We start from the raw sequence: 19527 nt of genomic DNA, 5'->3' as shown, positions 1-19527 counted from the left end.
ACTTCCTGGAGGATGATTTCTAGGTTCTTACTTTGATCATGGCTTTAAGGTAGTCCAATAATTTTTAAATTATCTCTCCTGGATCTATTTTCCAGGTCAGTGTTTTTTCCTATGAGATATTTCACATTGCCTTCTATTTTTTCATTTGTTTGGATCTGTTAAATAGCCTCTTGATTTCTCATAAAGTCATTAGCTTGCATTTGCCCCAATCTAACTCTGAAGCAATGATTCTCCTCGCTGAGCTTTTGAGATTCTTTTTCCATCTGGCAAATTTGGCTTTTTAAGGCATTCTTCTCCTCATTACCTTTTTGAGCCTCTTTTGCCATTTGAGTTAATCTATTTTTTAAGGTGTGATTTTCCTCAGTCAGGCTGTTGACTCTCATTTCTTAATTTTCTTGCATTGTTCTCATTTCTCTTCCCAATTTTTCCTCCACTTCTCTTATCTTCTTCTTAAGGTCCTCTATGGCCTGCAACCAGCTTATATTTTCCTTTGAAGCTTTTGGTGCAGGAGTTCTAACTTCACTGTCTTCCTCCTGCTCCATGCTTTGCTCCTTTTTGTCCCCAAAATAGGAGTCCAATGTTGGAATCTTCTGTCTGCTTTGTTTCCTTTGCCTGATCATGTATCCCCTCAGTCACTTGACCCCTGGGCTTTTTGCCACAGTAGGACTCTGCCGCCAGACAGGGGAGATTTTGTCCCAAATGCTGGGGTTTTCTCAGTTGCTGGAGGTATTAGATGGATACCCTCTCTGAGGCCCCTACATGCTCTGGCAAGCTGGACACACACCCCAGAACCTCCACCCTAGACTACAATATAGATCCAAGAAGGTTAAAGGAAGAGCGAGTACCCCTCAGACTGGTGTTTGGTCCCCCTACACTCTGCATGCCAGGAGCTGAAGCTTCCATGTGGCTCTGGCTGTCTGTGCCAGCATCTTAGCAACTTCTCATGCCAGGGGTAAAAGTCACGCACTCCCACTTACTGGGTCCCAAAGTGAGACTTCACTGACTTCTCACTTTGTCCTTCGCATCTATGTGTTGATAAACCTGCAAATGGTCACAACTGCTGCTGATCTGTAGTCCCTCTGGCCAGGGGCTCATTAGGCCCGCCCTGGGGGCAAAGCCTCAGAGTGGGGCTGGGCTCTACTCCCAGAGTGCTGAGTTGGCCAATTCCTGCCAGCCTGCCAGGCTGTCTTCATTGGGAGGTTAGCTTCTCTGTGTCATTTTGTGGGTTCTGCAGCTCCAAAGTTTGTTCAGAGTCCCCTTTTTACATTGATTTTGGAAGGTGGAAAGTGGAGCCCAGGGGAGGTCCTGCTTCTACTCTGCCATCTTGACTCCAACCCCAAAAGAAAAGAATATTAAAGTTGTACATAGTAATTTGAAGTTTCATGTACAATTATATTTTTTGTACTGTTATAAAAATGCTTTTTTTGTTCCATAAATTAAAAATAAAAGAAATTCTAAAAATTTAAAACAAAACTAAACAAAGAAAAAAATGTCTTTGACCTGAGGTTTTGATTTTACTGTATTCTTCCAGATGCAGGTAGATCTGCTGGCTCCTATGTCATCATGTGGGTCAAAGGGCCAAAAGGCAGAACCATAAACCTATAGAGCTTCAGAATTGGAAGGGATCTCAGAGGTCATGCAGCCTAACTTGGACACAATAAATAACACCAACAAATGTAGTGATTAGCTTTTACTTGAAGACCTCCTATGAGGGGAAATCTACCACCTCTGAAGAAAAAACATTTCAATTTTGGACAGCTGTCTTGGTTAGGTGGATTTTCCCAGCATCAAGCCAAATCACACCCCTCTACAACTCTCACTCTGCTGCTAGTTTTGAGGCCAAGACCTTTTCTATTAACAGGTCTTCAAACACTCTAAGACAGTCTTCATGCCTCTCTTTACCCTCCAACTTACTTTTCTTGTCCTCAAGTCAAACACTTTAAGCTCCTTCAATTCATCCTCCTATAGGATGAATTTGAACACCATTCACCATCCTCATTTCCCTCCCATTCAATCCTGTTCCTCTCCCCCCTCTCTCAGACAAGAATGAAGGAAACTTCAAAGGTCCATTTTTAAAAATCATGTTTCTTCCAGCTACAAGACTTCCCTAGTGGGTTGAAATTTTTCAGTTGTGATGAAGTACTATAGTCAAAGAGGTCTTTCAAAGAATTCTGGAGAAGAAAAATATTTATCCCAATTCAAAGAACTCACCATGAGTTTTAAAAACATGGAAGTGGACAGGAATTTGAGGACGATCAATAAACACCTGGTCTTGGTTAATGAGGACCTCCTTGATCAGTGGCATTCCAGATACTATCAAAAAGGTAAGATTGCCAGCACTTGTGCAGACAACATTTCCATATTCCTTGGCAAGCTGAAAAAGAATTAGAGTTGCAAATTTCCATTGCCTTTCGGGCTACTTTTTGTCTATACTGTTATCAGATAACATTCTAGCAATGTGAAACATCAATTCCAAAGAAGTCCACTCAATTCAGTCTGATCCAGTTCCAATGAATTCATTTCAGGTCACCCCAACTATATCCCAAGTCCTATGCTAGGAGCTGAGCAGACAGTTACAAACACCAAAGATTGCTTCTCTTGAGGAATTGGCATTGGAAGAAAATGATCTGTGCATATATAAGTAAATACAGAATACATACAAAGGAAATTCTAAGTGTTTTGAGGGGAGACCAGCACATGGGAGACTTCCTACAAGAGATGGCCCTGTGAAGCTCAGCTTTGGTGGAAATTAGGAATTCCAAAAGCTTCAGGGAAAGAGACAGTATATTCCATGCTCTGAAGTTGCTGTTAAATTCAAGGCAGTATGCTGGGCTAGGAATGTATGACAAAGAACAATTAAGAATTTAATATGGGGAAAAGATTTAGAGGTCAACATTTGAAGCATTGCAAGTCCATTGGAGTGGGTAGAATTTAAGCTGACAGAGGACAGGACTATATTTATTTTGTTTTCTTAATCTCCAGCACCTACCATAGTACCCACCCCAAAGTAGGTCCTTATGAAATGCTTTATTAATTGATTCATTGATTGATTGAATCTTTCTCCTACCCACACACTCATCAAAGCCATTTCAATACTCAGCAGACAGTCTTTGAGAGAGACTGGATGAAAAAATCAATCAATGATGCTGCCAACATGGTCATAAAATTCTTTGCACTTAGTAAGGCTTATCCTCAGGTCACAGATACCCTTAGAGTCTGTCACCAAACTCTTGTCTGAAGCCATTACAGCTTGGTAGGACCGAAGAATACTGGTCTTCTGCTTCAAGGACCTCAGAAAGTGAAAGACCTCAAGTTGATAGTATATGATTATTTTCAGGAATCAGGGATATTTAGACATTAAAAGGAAAAAAAAAGTGAGGTGAGAGATGGGACATGATAAGGGCTTATGACTTGAAATCTAGTAAGATCTTGGTTCAGATCCTACCTTTGACTCTTACCTGCAACCTGTGACTGAACTTTTCCAATATTTAATTTTTGCATGTGTAGCAGTTATCTCAAAGGGAGGTGTTGAAGATCAAATGGGATAATACATACAAATTTCTCTTCAAATGTTCAAGGGCTATCTCAGTCTCAATAGGGAGGCAGCATGGGATAATGCATAGAGACCCAGCATCAGCATCATAAAGACTTGGGTTCCTATCCCCCCCCTGACCCATGCCAGCTGTATAACTCTTGACAAGTCACTTGACCTTTTTATGTCCCAAGTAGAAGGTCTCCAGTGGGGTGCTCATGGATCTGTGCTTGGCCCTGGACTAGCATTTCAACAATGCTTCAAAGAAAGACACAGATAGGGTTGTAATTGTAAGCCAAGTAGTACTTTGCTTGTTTTAGCTACTCAAGTGCCTTTGAGGATAGACTTTGATTGTATTAAGAGTTTTTGTTGGAAACAGTATACTTTGTGTTGCCCTTATTAGGCCTAAGGGAATTTGGAGAACTTCCTTGCCCTTAATAGGCAGAATGCAATCACATGGGAGCTCATGGTTGGTGGAGCTTGCCAAAAGATTAGAACAGCAAGGGTGGAATGAGAAGGGTGGAGTAGAAAGGAGCAGAGCAGGGGGGGGGGGGGGGGGGAGAATGCACAGAGTTGTGAGTTATCAGAGCTATTTGTGATATCAGCATTCTCTCTGTTGTTTTGTCTGTTGGTCTGTGTTAATTTCTTAGACAAAGTCCTATCTGTTGTTCCATATTGGTTTCTCAGGTAGAAGCCCTGTCTGTTATTAGGTGTTGATTCCTTAGATAGAAAGTGGATTGAGATGATAGTCCTGGAAATGTGTGTAAATACTGTTGCAACTCTCTTAAGCTTAATGTGTGTAAATATTGTTGTAGCTCTCTTAAGGTTAATGTGTGTAAACATTGTAGCTCTGTTAGCTTTGTAGCTAACATTTGTAGCTAACTTGCATCTGTTAGCTTTGTAGCTAACATAATATTGTAGCTCTGTAGCTTTGTCTTTCTAGAAATAGAAATTGAGAAGGGCTTGTAATAGAGAAGTCCCTTCCTGTGAGCCTAGATATGGAACAGGAGCAGAGAGCTGCCCACATGTGAATCCAGGCAACAGCTGGGAGTGTGTTTATCCAGGCAGGAACTGGGAGCGGTGGTCAGTCCTGTGGAAGAGGAGCTGTGGGGTTTGGAAGTCACCCTCAAGTGAAGATGAAAGAGGACTTTACTTGGATCCTCTGGAATGACTGATCGAGATTCTTAACTTACTGTGACCTAGGGGTGGATGTGATTGGCTTTAGGCAAATGGGAAATCAGTCTCCAGTCAAGATGAAAGACTTGGACACTCTATTAACTGAGGAGATTGTGACTTACTATGACCTAGGGGTGGATGATAAAGACTATGTGGCCACCTTAGTAATAATTTGTTATGTTATATTGTTGTAAGTGTTGTGCTTTAGTATCTTGAATGTTATGGTTTTGTTTGTTGCTGAATAAACAGAGAGTTCACTAAACTATGATTTTATATCCTTAAAGTTATTCACAGTAGCAGTCCTCAGGACAGCTGCTGGTGATTGGCTTTACAAGGGGCTTATCTGATTTGCAGTCTACACTAGGCTGAGAAGGGTAGTTGGGTGATGGAGTCAACCAAAGAATTTCAATGGGTAGTGGTTGGACTGAATACAATAAGGTGATATTCAAAAGGGAAAAATGTAAAATCTCACACTAAGACAAAACAACCAATTTCACATGTGCACTTGTTCTAAAAAAGATCTGGGTCTTGACAATTTGATTTTCTTTCCTATAAATTTGGATAACTGCATTTCATTATAAAAAGTATTCTTTATAATCCTTTTTTAAACATTTAAAACCAAGATTCTGAGAGTGTTTCCATTGGTTTGACCAGAATGACTGCCAGAGCAATCCAGGACACACTCAAAAAAGATGAAATATTCTGTATATAGAGACTGAGTAAACTGTGCCCAATATGAGCCAGCAACGTGATATTTCAGGCAAAAATATCATCATTGGTAGTGTTTGGTGAATTTGATTTAAAGGACCATTATTGGGATGTGGGCAGTATAGTGTTAAAACCCAGCATTGACTGATAAGGCCAGTGAACATCAGTGACCTGACCCAGCCTGGCCAAAGTCTGGAGATCAGAGGGCGGGACCGTGGGTTCTGAAACTCAGGGGTGTGTCAGTGTGAGTGTGGTTGTTGTTCTTGTGGTTGTCATCATCCCTTTATTAGTCTGTCTGGTCAATCCTGTGGGTTCCTTATCAGAAGAAACTTTTTAAATCCATAAAATAAAATACACAGGATTTTAAAAGAAGCCAAGTATATTAAATGAATTAAAAGAAAAACATTTTAAACTCAGTGGCCCCAGTTGAATCCCTCTGATTGTAGAGTTTGAACGGACCTTAGAGGCTGCCTTTGCCCTTCCTGCCAGTCTGTGTATTACTGAGCATTTGTTACGTGCTTACCATGTGCAGGTACTGTGCTGAGCACTGGGGATACAGAAAACAGTCTCTCTAGGAGCTCACCTATCACTTTAGAGATATAATCATAATAATAGTAATGATAATAATAATAACAACATTAGCTCACATTTCTATGATGCTTAATGTGGGCCAATCACTGTGTGAGGAGCTTTACAATTACGATCTCATTGGTTCCGAATCACAGAAATTGAGTCAGAAGGGACCTCGGCAACTATCAAATCCCTACTACATACAGTGTCAACAATGACACACCCCATGAGTGATGAGCTATGATTTTCTTCAAGTCCCACAAGTCAGAAGAGTATATGAACCCTGAACCCAGGCCCTCTAAGCCCCAAACCAGACATTCTTTCCTTTGCAAGAAGCTGCTTCTCAGGTAGGGCCAGAGCAAGGATGGCCCCCAGGCCTGTGGCTGCCCCATCCTGCACATTCCCCAGGGCACAGGGCCCATGTCCCCCTCACAGCCATTGGATTCTTGCACTCCCATCTCACTCCTTACCTTTTGGATGCCAATTTGGGGGTTTTTAAAGTCCATCTGGAAGAAGTTGCCCACTATGGGCAGCCCAGGAGGCCCAGGGGGGTAGTGGAGATGCCGCTTCCTGTTCTTCAGGTACTGTGCCAGGATCAGGAGGATGGCAGAGAGGAGAAGGAGGGTCTGCAGGGGGGATTTTTCCCAAAAAGAAGGGAGCACAGTTCCCAGAGGGAGCTGCATCTTTCCCCAGCTCTGGCACCAGAGTCAGAAAAGTCAAGCTTCTCCTCCCTCTTCCTCTTCTTGCAGCAACAGCAGCAGCTGTGGGACTCCCAGGAGCAGCATTCACATGTGGGACAAAGCTCAAGCTGTGTTTATCTCCTTGGAGCTGCTGCTGGGTCTGGTTTTATAGGCCAGGCAGTGAGAGCTCCAGGAAGTGCCAGGCTCCCCTCTGTGCCCCAGCCCTCTGCCCTCTGCCAGGGCCTGCCTCTTGAAAGTAAACATGCCCCACCCCTACAATCTTCTACCCTGAAAAGAAGACTACACTTGTCTGCTGGGAACCAGAGAGATAGATTGGCCAGAGCAGCCAGGAAAGACTCCACACCCAGACAGACCCCAAACAGTGGGGCCCAAATCACAAGGCCAAGGCTGTGAGGCAGGAAGTGACCTAGAGCATCATCCCCTTACTTAGGAGAGGAGTAAACTGAGATGCAGAGATGCCAGGAAGCTGACAAGGTCCCACAAATCTGTTTAAATCTAGAGAATTCAGTAGAACTTGACTCATTTAGTTTCAAGTCAACACTCTTCTCCCTATCACAAATTGCCTCTTAATGGGATTGAGAACTAACATAGAGGGATTCTAAACCTGAGATCCAGGGACCTCTAAGGGCTATGTGGATAGATTTCAGTTGGTTTCTGGATAAAATAATTGAATGGGAGAAAATAATTTCAACTTTATTTGAATAATTAGAATAAAATTCTAACATAACTGAAATAAACAATTAGAATTCCAATATAATTTGAACAATATTTTCATATAATTGTGTTAAATTGGAATGAAATTCCAATGTAACTAGGGAAAATTGGGATAACTGGAATAAAATTCCAATCTAATTGGAATAAATAGGAATAATTGGAATAAAATTTGAACATATTTCAATATATCTGGAATTTAATTTGTAATCTTATATATGTTGTTTTATGCTCTTAAATTTCATTCTGAGAAAGGATCCATATGATGAGGTACAGGCTCTGGGAACCCCCTTGAACTCTGATAGACTCTTCCCATTTAATGAGGCATTTGCCTGAGGCCATAAGCCTTTCAATACAGCTAGGCTCAAATCTCTGTTCCTAGCCTAGCTCTCCTTTGTCCAGCTAGTCCTCACCCTTGATCCTCCCAAAATATCTATACGCCCTTAAATTAGCCTAGCTCTCCTTTGTTTCATCTCCAGGTAGCCTCCAGCTACTTCCCACCCTTGATGTCTCATCACTAGAGTCTGACCTCATTTAGATCCTCCTGAAGACCCTCCCCAAACTCCTCCTCCTACCCTAGATTCCTCCCACAACCTTTCTGTATATAAGACCCCATCTTGCCTCCTTGAGAAAAAGAAAGCCCAAGAATTAGCCAAGAGATTCACTCTGTGTCAGATTACTTGTCCAAGATAAGTGTTGCAGATACTGAGGCTCCTTAAGAGTCAATCCATTACGGCAAACCTTTAATAAACTTTGCTTTTCTTTGGCTGAGAGAAGACTTGAATAGAATTCACTTGGCAGGACCTGGTGTGTTAGTTAATGTGGTCTCAAGAAGCTCTAAACCTTAAACCTAACCCTATACCTCAATAATACAATGTAGATAATGCTAACATGTGACTTTCTAAGCCTGCAGTTTGACACACTAGACTGACCTCTGTGGTCCCTTTCCACTCAAAAGCTATGCTCTCTCACTATGGAATGAAAGGTTGTGTCCCCTGTCCTCAGGAATCGTGTAAACAAGAGGTAAAGGGTAGGAAAATAGCTCTTTGGACAACAGGCCAATCAATGACCCATAGTTTATTTTTGAATCATAGACTATTTATATGGAAGAAGTCTTAGAGATGATAGGATAATAGGGTCACAGATCTGAAACTGGAGGGATCTCAGAGGCCATCTAGTCCAATGTCTTCATTTTACAGCTGAGGAAACTGTGGCCCAGAGGAGATGGGACTTGACAGTGGAGACCATCATCAGTCACCATTATCCTATTATTCTATAGGAATTTAAGGTTTATAAGGAATTTTCCATGTATTATCTCATTTATTGTTTACAACAACCCTGTAAAATAAATGTGATTATTATGCCCACTTTACAGATGGAGAAACTGAGGCTGAGAGAGGTTAAAAGACTTGACAAGGGTTACATAATGAGTGTCAGAGGCAAGATCTGGATTCAGGTCTTCTCACCCTATGTGCAAGGATGGCAGCTGCTCAGGTTAGGTAGGTAGCAGTTTGTAGGGGTGGGTTTCAATCAGAGGTCCTCTGACTGAAAATTTTCCTCCTACTTCATCCTGCTTTGCTTAAGTGATAAATATATTGGTAATAGTAAATAGGATTTTTTTTTAACCAAAGTCTGTAAGTCATTGAAGCAATAATGAAATATAAAGATCTTCCTTGTACTTTTATAGGCCTTTGTGACTATATATGTTACTCTTTCTCTTTGGAATGGGGTCACTTTCCCAGGGCTAAATGTAAGAGTTTACTTGACTGATTCCTCCTCTTAGAGGGATTGGCCATCTTTGTGGGAATATATGGAATCAATCACATGTTCTTTTAAACTCAGACATCTTTAAAAAGATGTCTTGCTACTTTCAACTCTTGTCCTGTCCACAGCTGGAACACATCCTGTGCTGAGTAGCCTGTCAGTTTTCTGGTGAGACAACTAGAGTGCATGCCCCATTCTCCATTTTGGATCTCAATCAAATTAAAGAAAAGTTGGGTAAGTTCTCTGAAAACCCAACAAAGTTTACTGAAGGCTTTAGGGTCTTGTCCCTGCAGTTTGAGCTTTCTTGGGGTGATTTGCATATCCTCTTCTCTACCTCTCAGTTGTTCCACTGAAGAGAAGAGGAGAATCTGGGAACAAGCCCCCAAATTTGGGGATCATTTGGCTAGCAATGACCTCAGAAAATGCTCCCCAGGAACAGCTGCTCTTCCCACTAGTGACCCAGGATGGTATTATCAAATCTGGGAAGACAGGGAGAAGAGAGACCATAAGGTACTTTGCCTGTTAGAAGGCCTAATAACTGCATTTTAAAAGCAATTAAATTATTAGAAAGTTAGAGAAGTTACTCAGACAGATCAAGAAAACCCCACCATTTTCCTAGATAGACTTGTAGAAGCTATTACAAGGTATACAAATTTACATCCTGACTCTATAGAAAGGGCAGCAACCCCTAACATGTATTTCATTAGTCAGTCTACCCCAGATATTAGGAGGAAACTTCAGAAATTGGCAATGGGACCCCAAACAACTCAGGCCCAATTACTGGAAACAGACTTTGGAATCTTTAATAACAGAGACCTCATTACAGCAGAGGAGAAAGAATGCAGGGAATGAACGAGAGACAGAGAACAGGCTCAATTCTGGGCTGCTGCCATGGCCAGGAAAAACCCCTCCAGTGCACCCTTGGAAGAGGCCCAGTCACTTGGGCAGGGTGACAACCAGCTTTTACTGCCACAAGGAGGGTCACTGGTCCAAGGAGTGCCCCTCCAGGGCACTGCCCCAGAGGGAGCCCCAGGAACCAATGCCTCTAGAACTGTGCCCATCTGACCAGGAGGGACATTGGAGGAAGGATGGTCACTGTGGTAAAAGTGGTAGGACTACCTCCCAGTACTGTGTCCTCCAGTCTTCTCAAGATTCGGAATGATGGGGAAGCCTGGGAATTGGCAGTGCTCCCACCTTCTCCATTTCCCTTGCTGAACTCTGGGCAAACATAAAGGCTGAAGGTAAGGTTACCCACTTTATCATGGCTAAGTTTTCTGTTCTAATCTATTGGTTCTACCCTCCCCTTGACAAGTCAGGTCAGGGGCATGGAAGGGGAAACTTAAGGAATGTTTCCAGACATACCCGGTTCGCTGCCTGCTTGAGGATCTGTTGTTTGAGCAATCTTTCCTTATGCTCTCCTCTTATCCTGTCCCCTTGTTGGGAAGGGACCTGTTGGTGAACTTGGGAAACCAATGTTCTCTAGCTAAGCTTCCCAGATCTCCCCATGTTCCCTCAGGATTGTGGGAGATACTTGAGTCAAGAGTTGGGATCAGGAAATTCTTGGGTGGGCTACTTCTGCCACACCATCATTTGTTTGACTCCTAGATGCTGTGTCCCCCCAGAGTGGTTCATGTCCAATTAAACCCAAGACTTGGGAGGGACTGCAACCATTAATTGCTACTCAAGCCCCAGACTCATTCTGTCTGGAGTGGGGCCCAGACCACCAGGTGAAATCATTTGAGACTTTGAAAACTAAATTGACCACCACTCCAGATTTACCCATTCTAGGAAAAAGCCTTGTACTCTCTATGATAATGGAAGGAGAGAACAGGTTTTGGGAATTATTGTCTGTTTTTGAAAACTATTAGATTCTGTGGCTGCTATTGCTTTTCATGTGCTAAATTTCCATGGAGCAATTTGGAAAGGAAAGGGATATATGATAGCATTTGGCTTTAACATAGTTATCTTTAATTACAAATAGGAAAATTGTCTTTTGTACCAGGGAAATTGTCCTTTATTTTTTTCTTTTGGTGCCTGTTTGTTTTGTTTGCTTAACCTCCTTGCCAGGTTTGTCTCCTCCAGGGTTCAAGCCATCAATCTCTGGATGACTGTATCCCAGTTCTCCAGTCCACTGGACCTGGCATCATCAACATTCCAGTATCTGAACCCTTGAATGTGAAGTCTAACCTGCTAGAATGGGATTCAAAGAGGCAGGGACCGCTCTATGCCCTTTACCAGCAGGAAGCACTTTTAGAAGCTGAGACCTTTGCCCTTTACCCCAAAGGAATTTGGATCCCATTTGTTTGAGGGGGGAATGATGAAGTATGGGCTCTGGGAACCCTATTGAGCTCTCCTTGAGTCCTTGAGGCATAGGCTCTGGGAACCCCACTTGAACTCTGAATAAATTGTCCTATTTGATGAGGCATTTGAATGAGTCCTTAAGCCTTACATTGTTCTGGGCCAAAACCTCTGTTATTAGACTTTCCACCCTTGAGCCAATCAAAATATCAATTTACCCTTGAGCTGGCCTAGCCCACCATTTTCTGTAGTCTCTAGGTAGCCTCCTGCAACTTCCCACCCTTAATCAGTCATTGACCTCATCTGACTCCCGAAGACCCTTCCCCAAACTCCTCCTCTAGACCATCCCTAGATTCCTCCCACAACCTTTCTGTATATAAGATCCCATTTTCCCTCCATGTGTGTGGCAGCACCATAGAATGACCTAGCACAGACTTACTCTGTGTCCAATACAAGTGAACTTTAAATAAACTTTGCTTTTCTTTGGCTGAGAGAAGACTTGAGTTGAATTCATTCAGCAGGACGCAGCGTGTTATCGTTTTGGGGTCTCCAGAGCAACCCTAACCCTCTTTATGGATAACCTCTTCATATGGAAGACGGCAGAGAGACAGAGAGACAGAGAGACAGAGAGACAGAGAGAGAGAGACAGACAGACAGACAGAGACAGACAGAGACAGACAGAGACAGAGATAGAGAGAGAGACAGAGACATAGAGAGATAAAGAGAGATACATATGTGTAATGTATATGAGAATATCTTTGAAGAATTTAATTTAAAATTAAATGTAATTAAAATAAATATTACATCTTACACTTAAGAACAAAATCTCAATTTCACAAATACAGGATAGACAGGGTAGGACTAAAGAGAGTATGGTTGAAAAGAGAGCTGCTAATCAAGTTGACAGCAAGGTCAATATTAGCCACTGTTTTGCCAAGGCAGCCAAGAGGACTATGGTAGCCCTAGGGTATATTAAGAGATGTGCAGAGTCTAGGGCCGGGGAGGTGATGCTGTGCCATCCTCTATCCTGCTCCAGCCTCCTCTGGGGCATTTTCTTCAGTTCTGGGCACCACAGTTTTAGAAAGCACACTGGTAACCAATAGAGGAGGTAAAGACTCATATGCTTATAGCTTTAGAACTAGAAGGGATGTTAGTGGTTATCCAGACCAAACCCCCTATTTTACAGAAGTGAAGTGAAGTTCAGAGAGGGGAATGACTGGCCCAGGGTGACATAGGTAGTATCAGTCAGATATTAGAACCCAGAGCTTCTGACTCCAGACCCAATGATCTTTCCATTGCAACACCTTACCTCCAGATTAAAAAAAAAAACCTTTGGGATCATGCTATAGGAGGAACATTTGAAAAACTTGGGGATGCTTAGCCTGCCAGAGTGTGTGAGTTTTTTAGAGGGAGAGGGTTGGAGATGGAATTAACTTCAGTTCTTTGAAGGTTTTCCAAGCAAAAGAGGGATTAACATTCTCTTTGTTTGTGCCAAAGGGCAGAATTAGAAACAGAGGGGTATTTAGGCTTGATACAATGGGAGGTGGAAAGACAAACCAAAATTGTCCAAAAGTGAAAAGGTTTGCTTCTCTGAAACTCACACCTGCTCAGTAACCCTGCCCTGGGGCACCTCCCTCCCTCTGATTGGAGAAGGTGGAGGGTGGACAGTAAACAACTCCTCCTAAAAAAATAAATTAATTAATTTTTAAAAATCCTACTATATCCTCCATTTAAGGAGGGGACCCAGGGCAAAGACCTTATCATTTCACACCTGACTAAAAGACTTCACTTCCTCCCCTTCCCTTTTAACACTCCCCTCCCCCACCCCCATCTTTCAGCTCTTTTAAATGGGCTTTCTTCTTCCTTTAGATTGTGAGTCTTTCTTTGTATCTGTATTTGTGGTATTTGGCACATAGTAGGCACTTAATAAGTTTTTATTGACTGAATGCTTCTAAGAGAGATTTCTGTTTTTGAGTTTTTTTAAAAAATTATTTACTTTTAGTTTACATCATTCAATTCCATAATCCCTTGAGTTCCAAATTTTCTCCCCCTCCCTTTCCTTCCCTCTCTGATACAGTTTATACAAATACCATCATATTAAACATTAGTCAAGTTGTAAAGAAGAGTTATAATCAATGGAGTAAACAATGATAAATAAGTAACAAAACAAAGCAAAACACAAAAGTGAGAGAGCAAGTGGATTGCTTCAATCTGCATTCAGACTCTAGCCTTTTCTCTGGATGTGGATGTCTGTCTCCATCATGAATCTTTTGGAGTTGTCTTATAGCCTGACATTGCTGAGAGGAGCCCAGTCTATCAAAGCCAGTCATCACAGATACCATGTGTCTGTAATTGTGTACAAAGTTCTCCTCGTTCTGTTCTCTTCACTCAACATCAGCTTGTATAAGTCTGTCCAGGTTATTGTGAAGACTGACTTACACAAGAATTGATTATGTGTTAGGACATTAAAAAACATAATGAAATGCAGAAAAGAAATAATAAAGACATTATTTTCAGATCATAATCAGCAATACGATGATCTAAGACATACCCAAAGAACTAATGATGAAGCATATTATCCAGCTCCAGAGAAAGCACTGATATTGACTGAATACAGACTGCAACTTTTTTTCATTTCCTTTTTCTTTAATTTGAGTCTTCTTGTGCAAAATTACTAATATGAAAATATATTACATAATTGCACATGTAAAGCTTATATCTGATTGCTTATCACATGGGTGTTTACATTTTCTGATTGGCTGGGGGTATTATAAGAGTTTCCATTATCAGCATGGAAATGTACCTTGTGTAAGTATTTCTGAAAGGAACAGGCAAACTTTATAGTAACAGGGAACCTTAACAGATTAGCTGTTCTTAAGATGTGGCCATTCCAAACCCCAAATCACTATAATTACTCCTGGAGTGATTATAATTTAGCATCTATAACAAAACTTTTATTTAAAAAATAATCTAATTTAATTACTTATTTTTACTTTTCAACATTTATAACAAAGCTTTTAATAGCAATGAGGAACTCAGTTCATCAGCTGAATGGTTACTATTTCACACTGTGAAAGTCAAGGGGAATAATGAACACAATAGTTAGTGATTTAGAGATGCAACAATCAGCGAGTATATACTGGGCTCCTCCATGCTGGGCACTTGCTCAGCCAGATTCTGTAGATCCAAAGACATGAAGAAAATGTCTCTGCCCACAAGGGATTGACCATCTACAAGGATCTCTAAGGATCATCCTCATCAACCTGTGGATCCCTCCTGTAACTCACATAAACTTTCTGAACCCTCCTCTAAAATCATACTCAGTGTATGAGTTATAAGGGCAGGAGACCAAAAAGAAGCCAAGCAAACCAAAAAAAAAATCTCATCTGGGCCCATTGATTGAGTCAGGGGAAGAAAAGCATTGGTTCTCTGTTTATATCATCACAAGGTTTTAGATTTAGAGTTGGAAGGAACTTTAGAGATCCTCCTCTTGATTTCAGATGAATGGTTATGCTTTCTGTTTGGTGGTGTTAAAATTCCTCTTCTTTTTCTGATTTGGAAGGTTCAAATTGGGTGACAGCTCCTCTGTTTGTCTCTTTTTCCTTTTCTCACCCCCATGACTTCTCTCCCTTTCCCCACCCAAATTCCAAAGGGCAGTGTGGAAGACCCATTGAATGACGAGGATGGTTTGAAGTCTTTCCCCATCACCTCTTGGAAGACCACTGTAATGTCATGCCAAGGAAAGACAACTTCCCAGGTTCAAAATACCAGCATAGGTGCTCTCCATTTTATTCAGTGACAAACCAAGAACAGAGAAGATCAAAACATGACATCATTCCAAATACAGTCTTTACTAAATGTGATTAAATAATCTCCAAGGACTACCCCACCCCAGTACCTTCCAATCATTCAATCAATTACAAAGTCCCAGTTCTAAACACTACTCCACCCCTAGGCTATACCTCCATTTAGTCCACCACAAAGCCCCTCTTCTCAAATGGAGATTAGTTTCCAAACATAAGTAAAGTACCTTCATTTGTTCAATCACAGAGAACAGAAAGGTTAAAAGTTCCCCACCCCTGGATCTCAATTGAATCTACCCCAGAGTTACATCAAGTTTAAACACAGCACTTAATACCCAAATGGAGGTCTTTTCTTCATCTTGACACAAGGCAAGTTCTCAGCAATCTTAGTTCCTGGGGAGACAAGGCTTAGCAAGGCCACAAGATACATTGCCAGTCTCTTCATTAATTCATCCTCTGTCTGTAGAACAGTCCTAGAACTCCTGAAAACATTAACAAAACCCTCTCGCAGGATTTCTGTAAACATACAACAAGAAAATCCTTCTTCAGGGCTTCTGAACCAACAGAAAGGTTCCCAGACCCCTGCAACAACAGCACTGTCCTTCACCAGTGGACAGTATTCACTCTCTGTCTGCAGGACAGTATCCGGGATTCTTATCCAACAGCCAGGTTCCAGGACTTCTTCAACAGGACAGTCTTTCACCAGTGGACAAATCTGGCAAAAGAACATCAAAACAGACAGCCAAAGTACCAGCAAAACAGCCATGTCTCCTCAGTCCTTGGCAGCTCAGGGGGCAGGTCTCAAAAGTCCAGGGCAATTCAAAGCGGCCACCAGCAATTCTCTTAGTCTCTCACTCTGCCTCCACGTGGGTGCTGCTTCCAAAAAGTCCTTCTGCCTCTCTCTTGTCTCTCCAAATCTATGTCACCAGCTCCTCCCAGTTCAGGACTCTCTTTTCACATCAACAAGTCCATCCCACAGGTGGGATTAACAAGCTCTGGGTTTTAACATAATCAATTTGAAAACCAAGCCAATACAGGGGAATCTTTATGTTCCATTACTATCACAACCACCTTACAGACCTAACTTGGCCTACATCACTCGAGGAATGGCACAGATTTGATAGGAGGCAGGAGAGACAGTCATGCCAACTCTGAAGTCAAGGCTCAGTTGGGTGTTTGGGGGAGCCTGGAACGTGAATTTCTGCAGCAGACAAGTGAAGAAAAGGAATAGCTCAGCCCGAGCCAGCTGTTCCCCCAGGCAGACCCTCTTTCCTGAAAGGCAAGGAGATCAAAAGCAGTGAATCACTGATGCTCAGTACAGGTTGTAGGTCAGAGTAGGGGGTCTCAAGGGCTTGGTTCTCAGTCTTAGCTTTGGGATGGACTTTAAGACTTCAGTGACTTGTCAACAGCCACCATGCTAATAGGGTTTTAGGGTTAAATTTGAGCCCAAGCTTTCATTTCTCCATGCCAGGCACCATATCTACCCTGCCATACTGCTGCTGACCTCAGAGACTTGGTACAGATGAAATACTTCATCTGAAAACAGAGATTCTGGGATTAAACACTACCTTGCATGCTTCTCACCCAGGTGGCGTTGGACAAGTCACTTAACCTGAGGGGGCCCAAGATTCCTCATCTGTGAAATGATGAAATTGAAAATGTGGCCCCAAGGCCCCTTCTACCTCTGGATCTAAGATCCTGCTTTTCTGCAGCCTTAGCAAAAACAGGTCCCTTCTCTGAATTTAAGCCAGACATGCTCAGTGGAGAGAGTTGGACCTGAAGTCAGGAAGCCCTCAGTTCAAGTCCTATCCCTAATATTTAGGAACTGTGTGGTCCTGGGCAAGTCACATACGTGCTCTCAGTCTCAGTTTCCTTGTGTATAAAATGGGGATAATAATAGCACCTACCTCAGAGGGTAAAGATGTAAAAGTATTTTACCAACCTTAAAGGATTATATAAATGTTATTTATTATTATTACTGCTCTTCCTGCTCCTCCTCCTCCTTATAATACCATTACTATCTGTCAAATGTAAACAGTATTGGTAGGTACCTCACTGGAGTGTTGAGGAGGCTGAATGGGATAATGCATGTCAGGGCTTTGTGAGTCTTATAGTACCAATTTAATCTCATCAGCATCATGCAAAGAAATACCCCATACTGGATTCAGAGAACCCAACTTGGGTCTTGTGATAGTAATGGCAATTAAAGATTCCCCTGTATTGGCTTGGTTTTCAAATTGATTGTGTTAAAGCCCAGAGTTTGTTAATCCCACCTGTGGGATGGGCTTGTTGATGTGAAAAGAAAGTCCTGAACTGGGAGGAGCTGGTGAGGTAGATTTGGAGAGACAAGAGAGAGGCGGAAGATCTTTTTTGGAAGCAGCACCTCGTGGAGAGGGAGAGAGACTAAGAGAATTGCTGGTGGCGGCTTTGAATTGCCCTGGACTTTTGAGACCTGACCCCTGAGCTGCCAGAGGAGACATGGCTGTTTTGCTGGTACTTTGTCTGTTTGTTTTGATGTTCTTTTGCCAGATTTGTCCACTGGTGAAAGACTGTCCTGTTGAAGAAGTCCTGGAACCTGGCATTTGGTTAAGAAGCCCTGAGACTGTCCTACAGACAGAGAGTGAATACTGTCCACTGGTGAGGGACAGTGCTGTTGTTGCAGGGGTCTGGAGACTGTCCTGCAGACAGAGTGAATACTGTCCACTGGTGAAGGACAGTGCTGTTGTTGCAGGGGTCTGGGAGCCTTTCTGTTGGTTCAGAAGCCCTGAAGAAGGATTTTCTTGTTGTATGTTTACAGAAATCCTGGGAGAGGGCTTTGCTAATGTGTTCAGGGGTTCTAGGACTGTTCTACAGACAGAGGATGAATTCATGAAGGGACTGGCAATGTATCTTATGGCCTTGCTAAGCCTTGTCTCCCCAGGAACTAAGATTGCTGAGAACTTGCCTCGTGTCAAGATGAAGAAAAGACCTCCATTTGGGTATTAAGTGCTGTGTTTAAACTTGATGTAACTCTGGGGTAGATTCAATTGTGATCCAGGGGTGGGGAAATTTTGACCTTATGTTTGGAAACTAATCTCCATTTGAGAAGAGGGGCTTTGTGGTGGACTTAATTAAGGTATAGCCTAGGGGTGGAGAAGTATTTAGAACAGAGACTTTGTAATTGATTGAATGATTGGAAGGTCCTGGGGTGGGGTAGTACTTGGAGATTATTTAATCACACTTAGTAAATGCTGTATTTTGAATAATGTCATGTTTTGATCTTCTCTGTTCTTGGTTTGTCACTGAGTAAAATAGAGAGCACCTATGCTGGTATTTTGAACCTGGGAAGTTGCCTTCTTTTGGCATTAAATTACAGTCTTACCTCTGAAACTCACTAGCTGTGTGATTTTGGGCAAGTCACAGCCCCACAGGGCTCAAAGCAGCTCTGTAGGAATTTGGGAAACAGAGGAAGTGCCCACCTGGGTCTGGCAGACCCTACCAAGGAAGATAGATTGTTATGGGCAATAGATCCATTATCTCAGAACCAACTTGACTTAAAGTTATAGACTCTCCTGAAGTAGAAAGCATAGGAAGAAGTAGACAGAACTGAATAGACCCCATTATTTGTATAACCAGCTTCGATTATGTCTGGATATTAAGTGAATACCTCGTCACCTTTTCCAAAGGTATGAAGGAGCTATCCTCACTCCTTTCTCCAGGATTCCACTCTCAGCATGCTCATGTTATTTGTGATGGGAGAAAGGGCCAGCCCAAGCATCAACAGACTGAGGATGTGTGCCAATCCCCTCAGTGATGACAGCAGCTGGCCAAGTCAGCTGTTTGGTATTAGGGAAACAAGCTATGAGTTAACTGAATGATCTTGTGACTTTTCAATATGTCCAAGGTATCAGCCTTTAGTCTGTTACTCATTCTCTGAGAAATCGCAGTAGCTCCACTTCTTCCAACTTCCTTTTGGAATATTGAAGAAAAGAGATGATGTGGACTCATATCCAAACAGAGAGAGGGCAGGCCATGGACCCAGGAGGATCAGAGGATCAGAGACTAAGAACTCAAAGGGACCTCAGAAAACCATCTACTCCAGCTCTATTTACAGATTTGGAAAATGAGTTACAGGGAGGTTAAGTGATATGACCATGTCTTCCTCTCAACTTTTAAATAACAGACACAAGATCTTCCAGAATAACAAGAGATGGCATCTTTTGTGATTTCACGTTTACAAAGAACTCTAAATTTCATTCAAGCTTTACCAAAGCCAGGTGAGGCA

General features: G+C 42.2%; 2 protein-coding genes across 2 annotated transcripts in view; both read right to left on the bottom strand.

Moving 5' to 3' along the window:
- LOC138165292 (cytochrome P450 2J2-like) overlaps positions 1 to 6669 on the bottom strand; it is a 49674-nt gene extending 43005 nt beyond the window's left edge. The window contains exons 1-2 of the mRNA XM_069093461.1: positions 6457 to 6669; positions 2212 to 2374 (exon numbers count right to left, since the gene is read on the bottom strand). Of these exons, the coding sequence (XP_068949562.1) occupies positions 2212 to 2374; positions 6457 to 6669 (376 nt within the window). The remainder of the gene's footprint in view (positions 1 to 2211; positions 2375 to 6456) is intronic.
- A 7198-nt stretch (positions 6670 to 13867) lies between these two features.
- LOC138165294 (cytochrome P450 2J2-like) overlaps positions 13868 to 19527 on the bottom strand; it is a 49529-nt gene continuing 43869 nt past the window's right edge. Inside the window, exon 8 of the mRNA XM_069093462.1 lies at positions 13868 to 16535. Coding sequence (XP_068949563.1) covers positions 16354 to 16535 — 182 coding nt within the window. The 3' untranslated portion in view covers positions 13868 to 16353. The remainder of the gene's footprint in view (positions 16536 to 19527) is intronic.

Source organism: Petaurus breviceps, unplaced genomic scaffold (genome assembly GCF_028583685.1).
Source record: "Petaurus breviceps papuanus isolate PSGF00001 unplaced genomic scaffold, PetGlider_PUasm1.0 208, whole genome shotgun sequence".
Taxonomy (NCBI): domain Eukaryota; kingdom Metazoa; phylum Chordata; class Mammalia; order Diprotodontia; family Petauridae; genus Petaurus; species Petaurus breviceps.
This window is presented reverse-complemented; position numbering and strand designations above follow the sequence as displayed.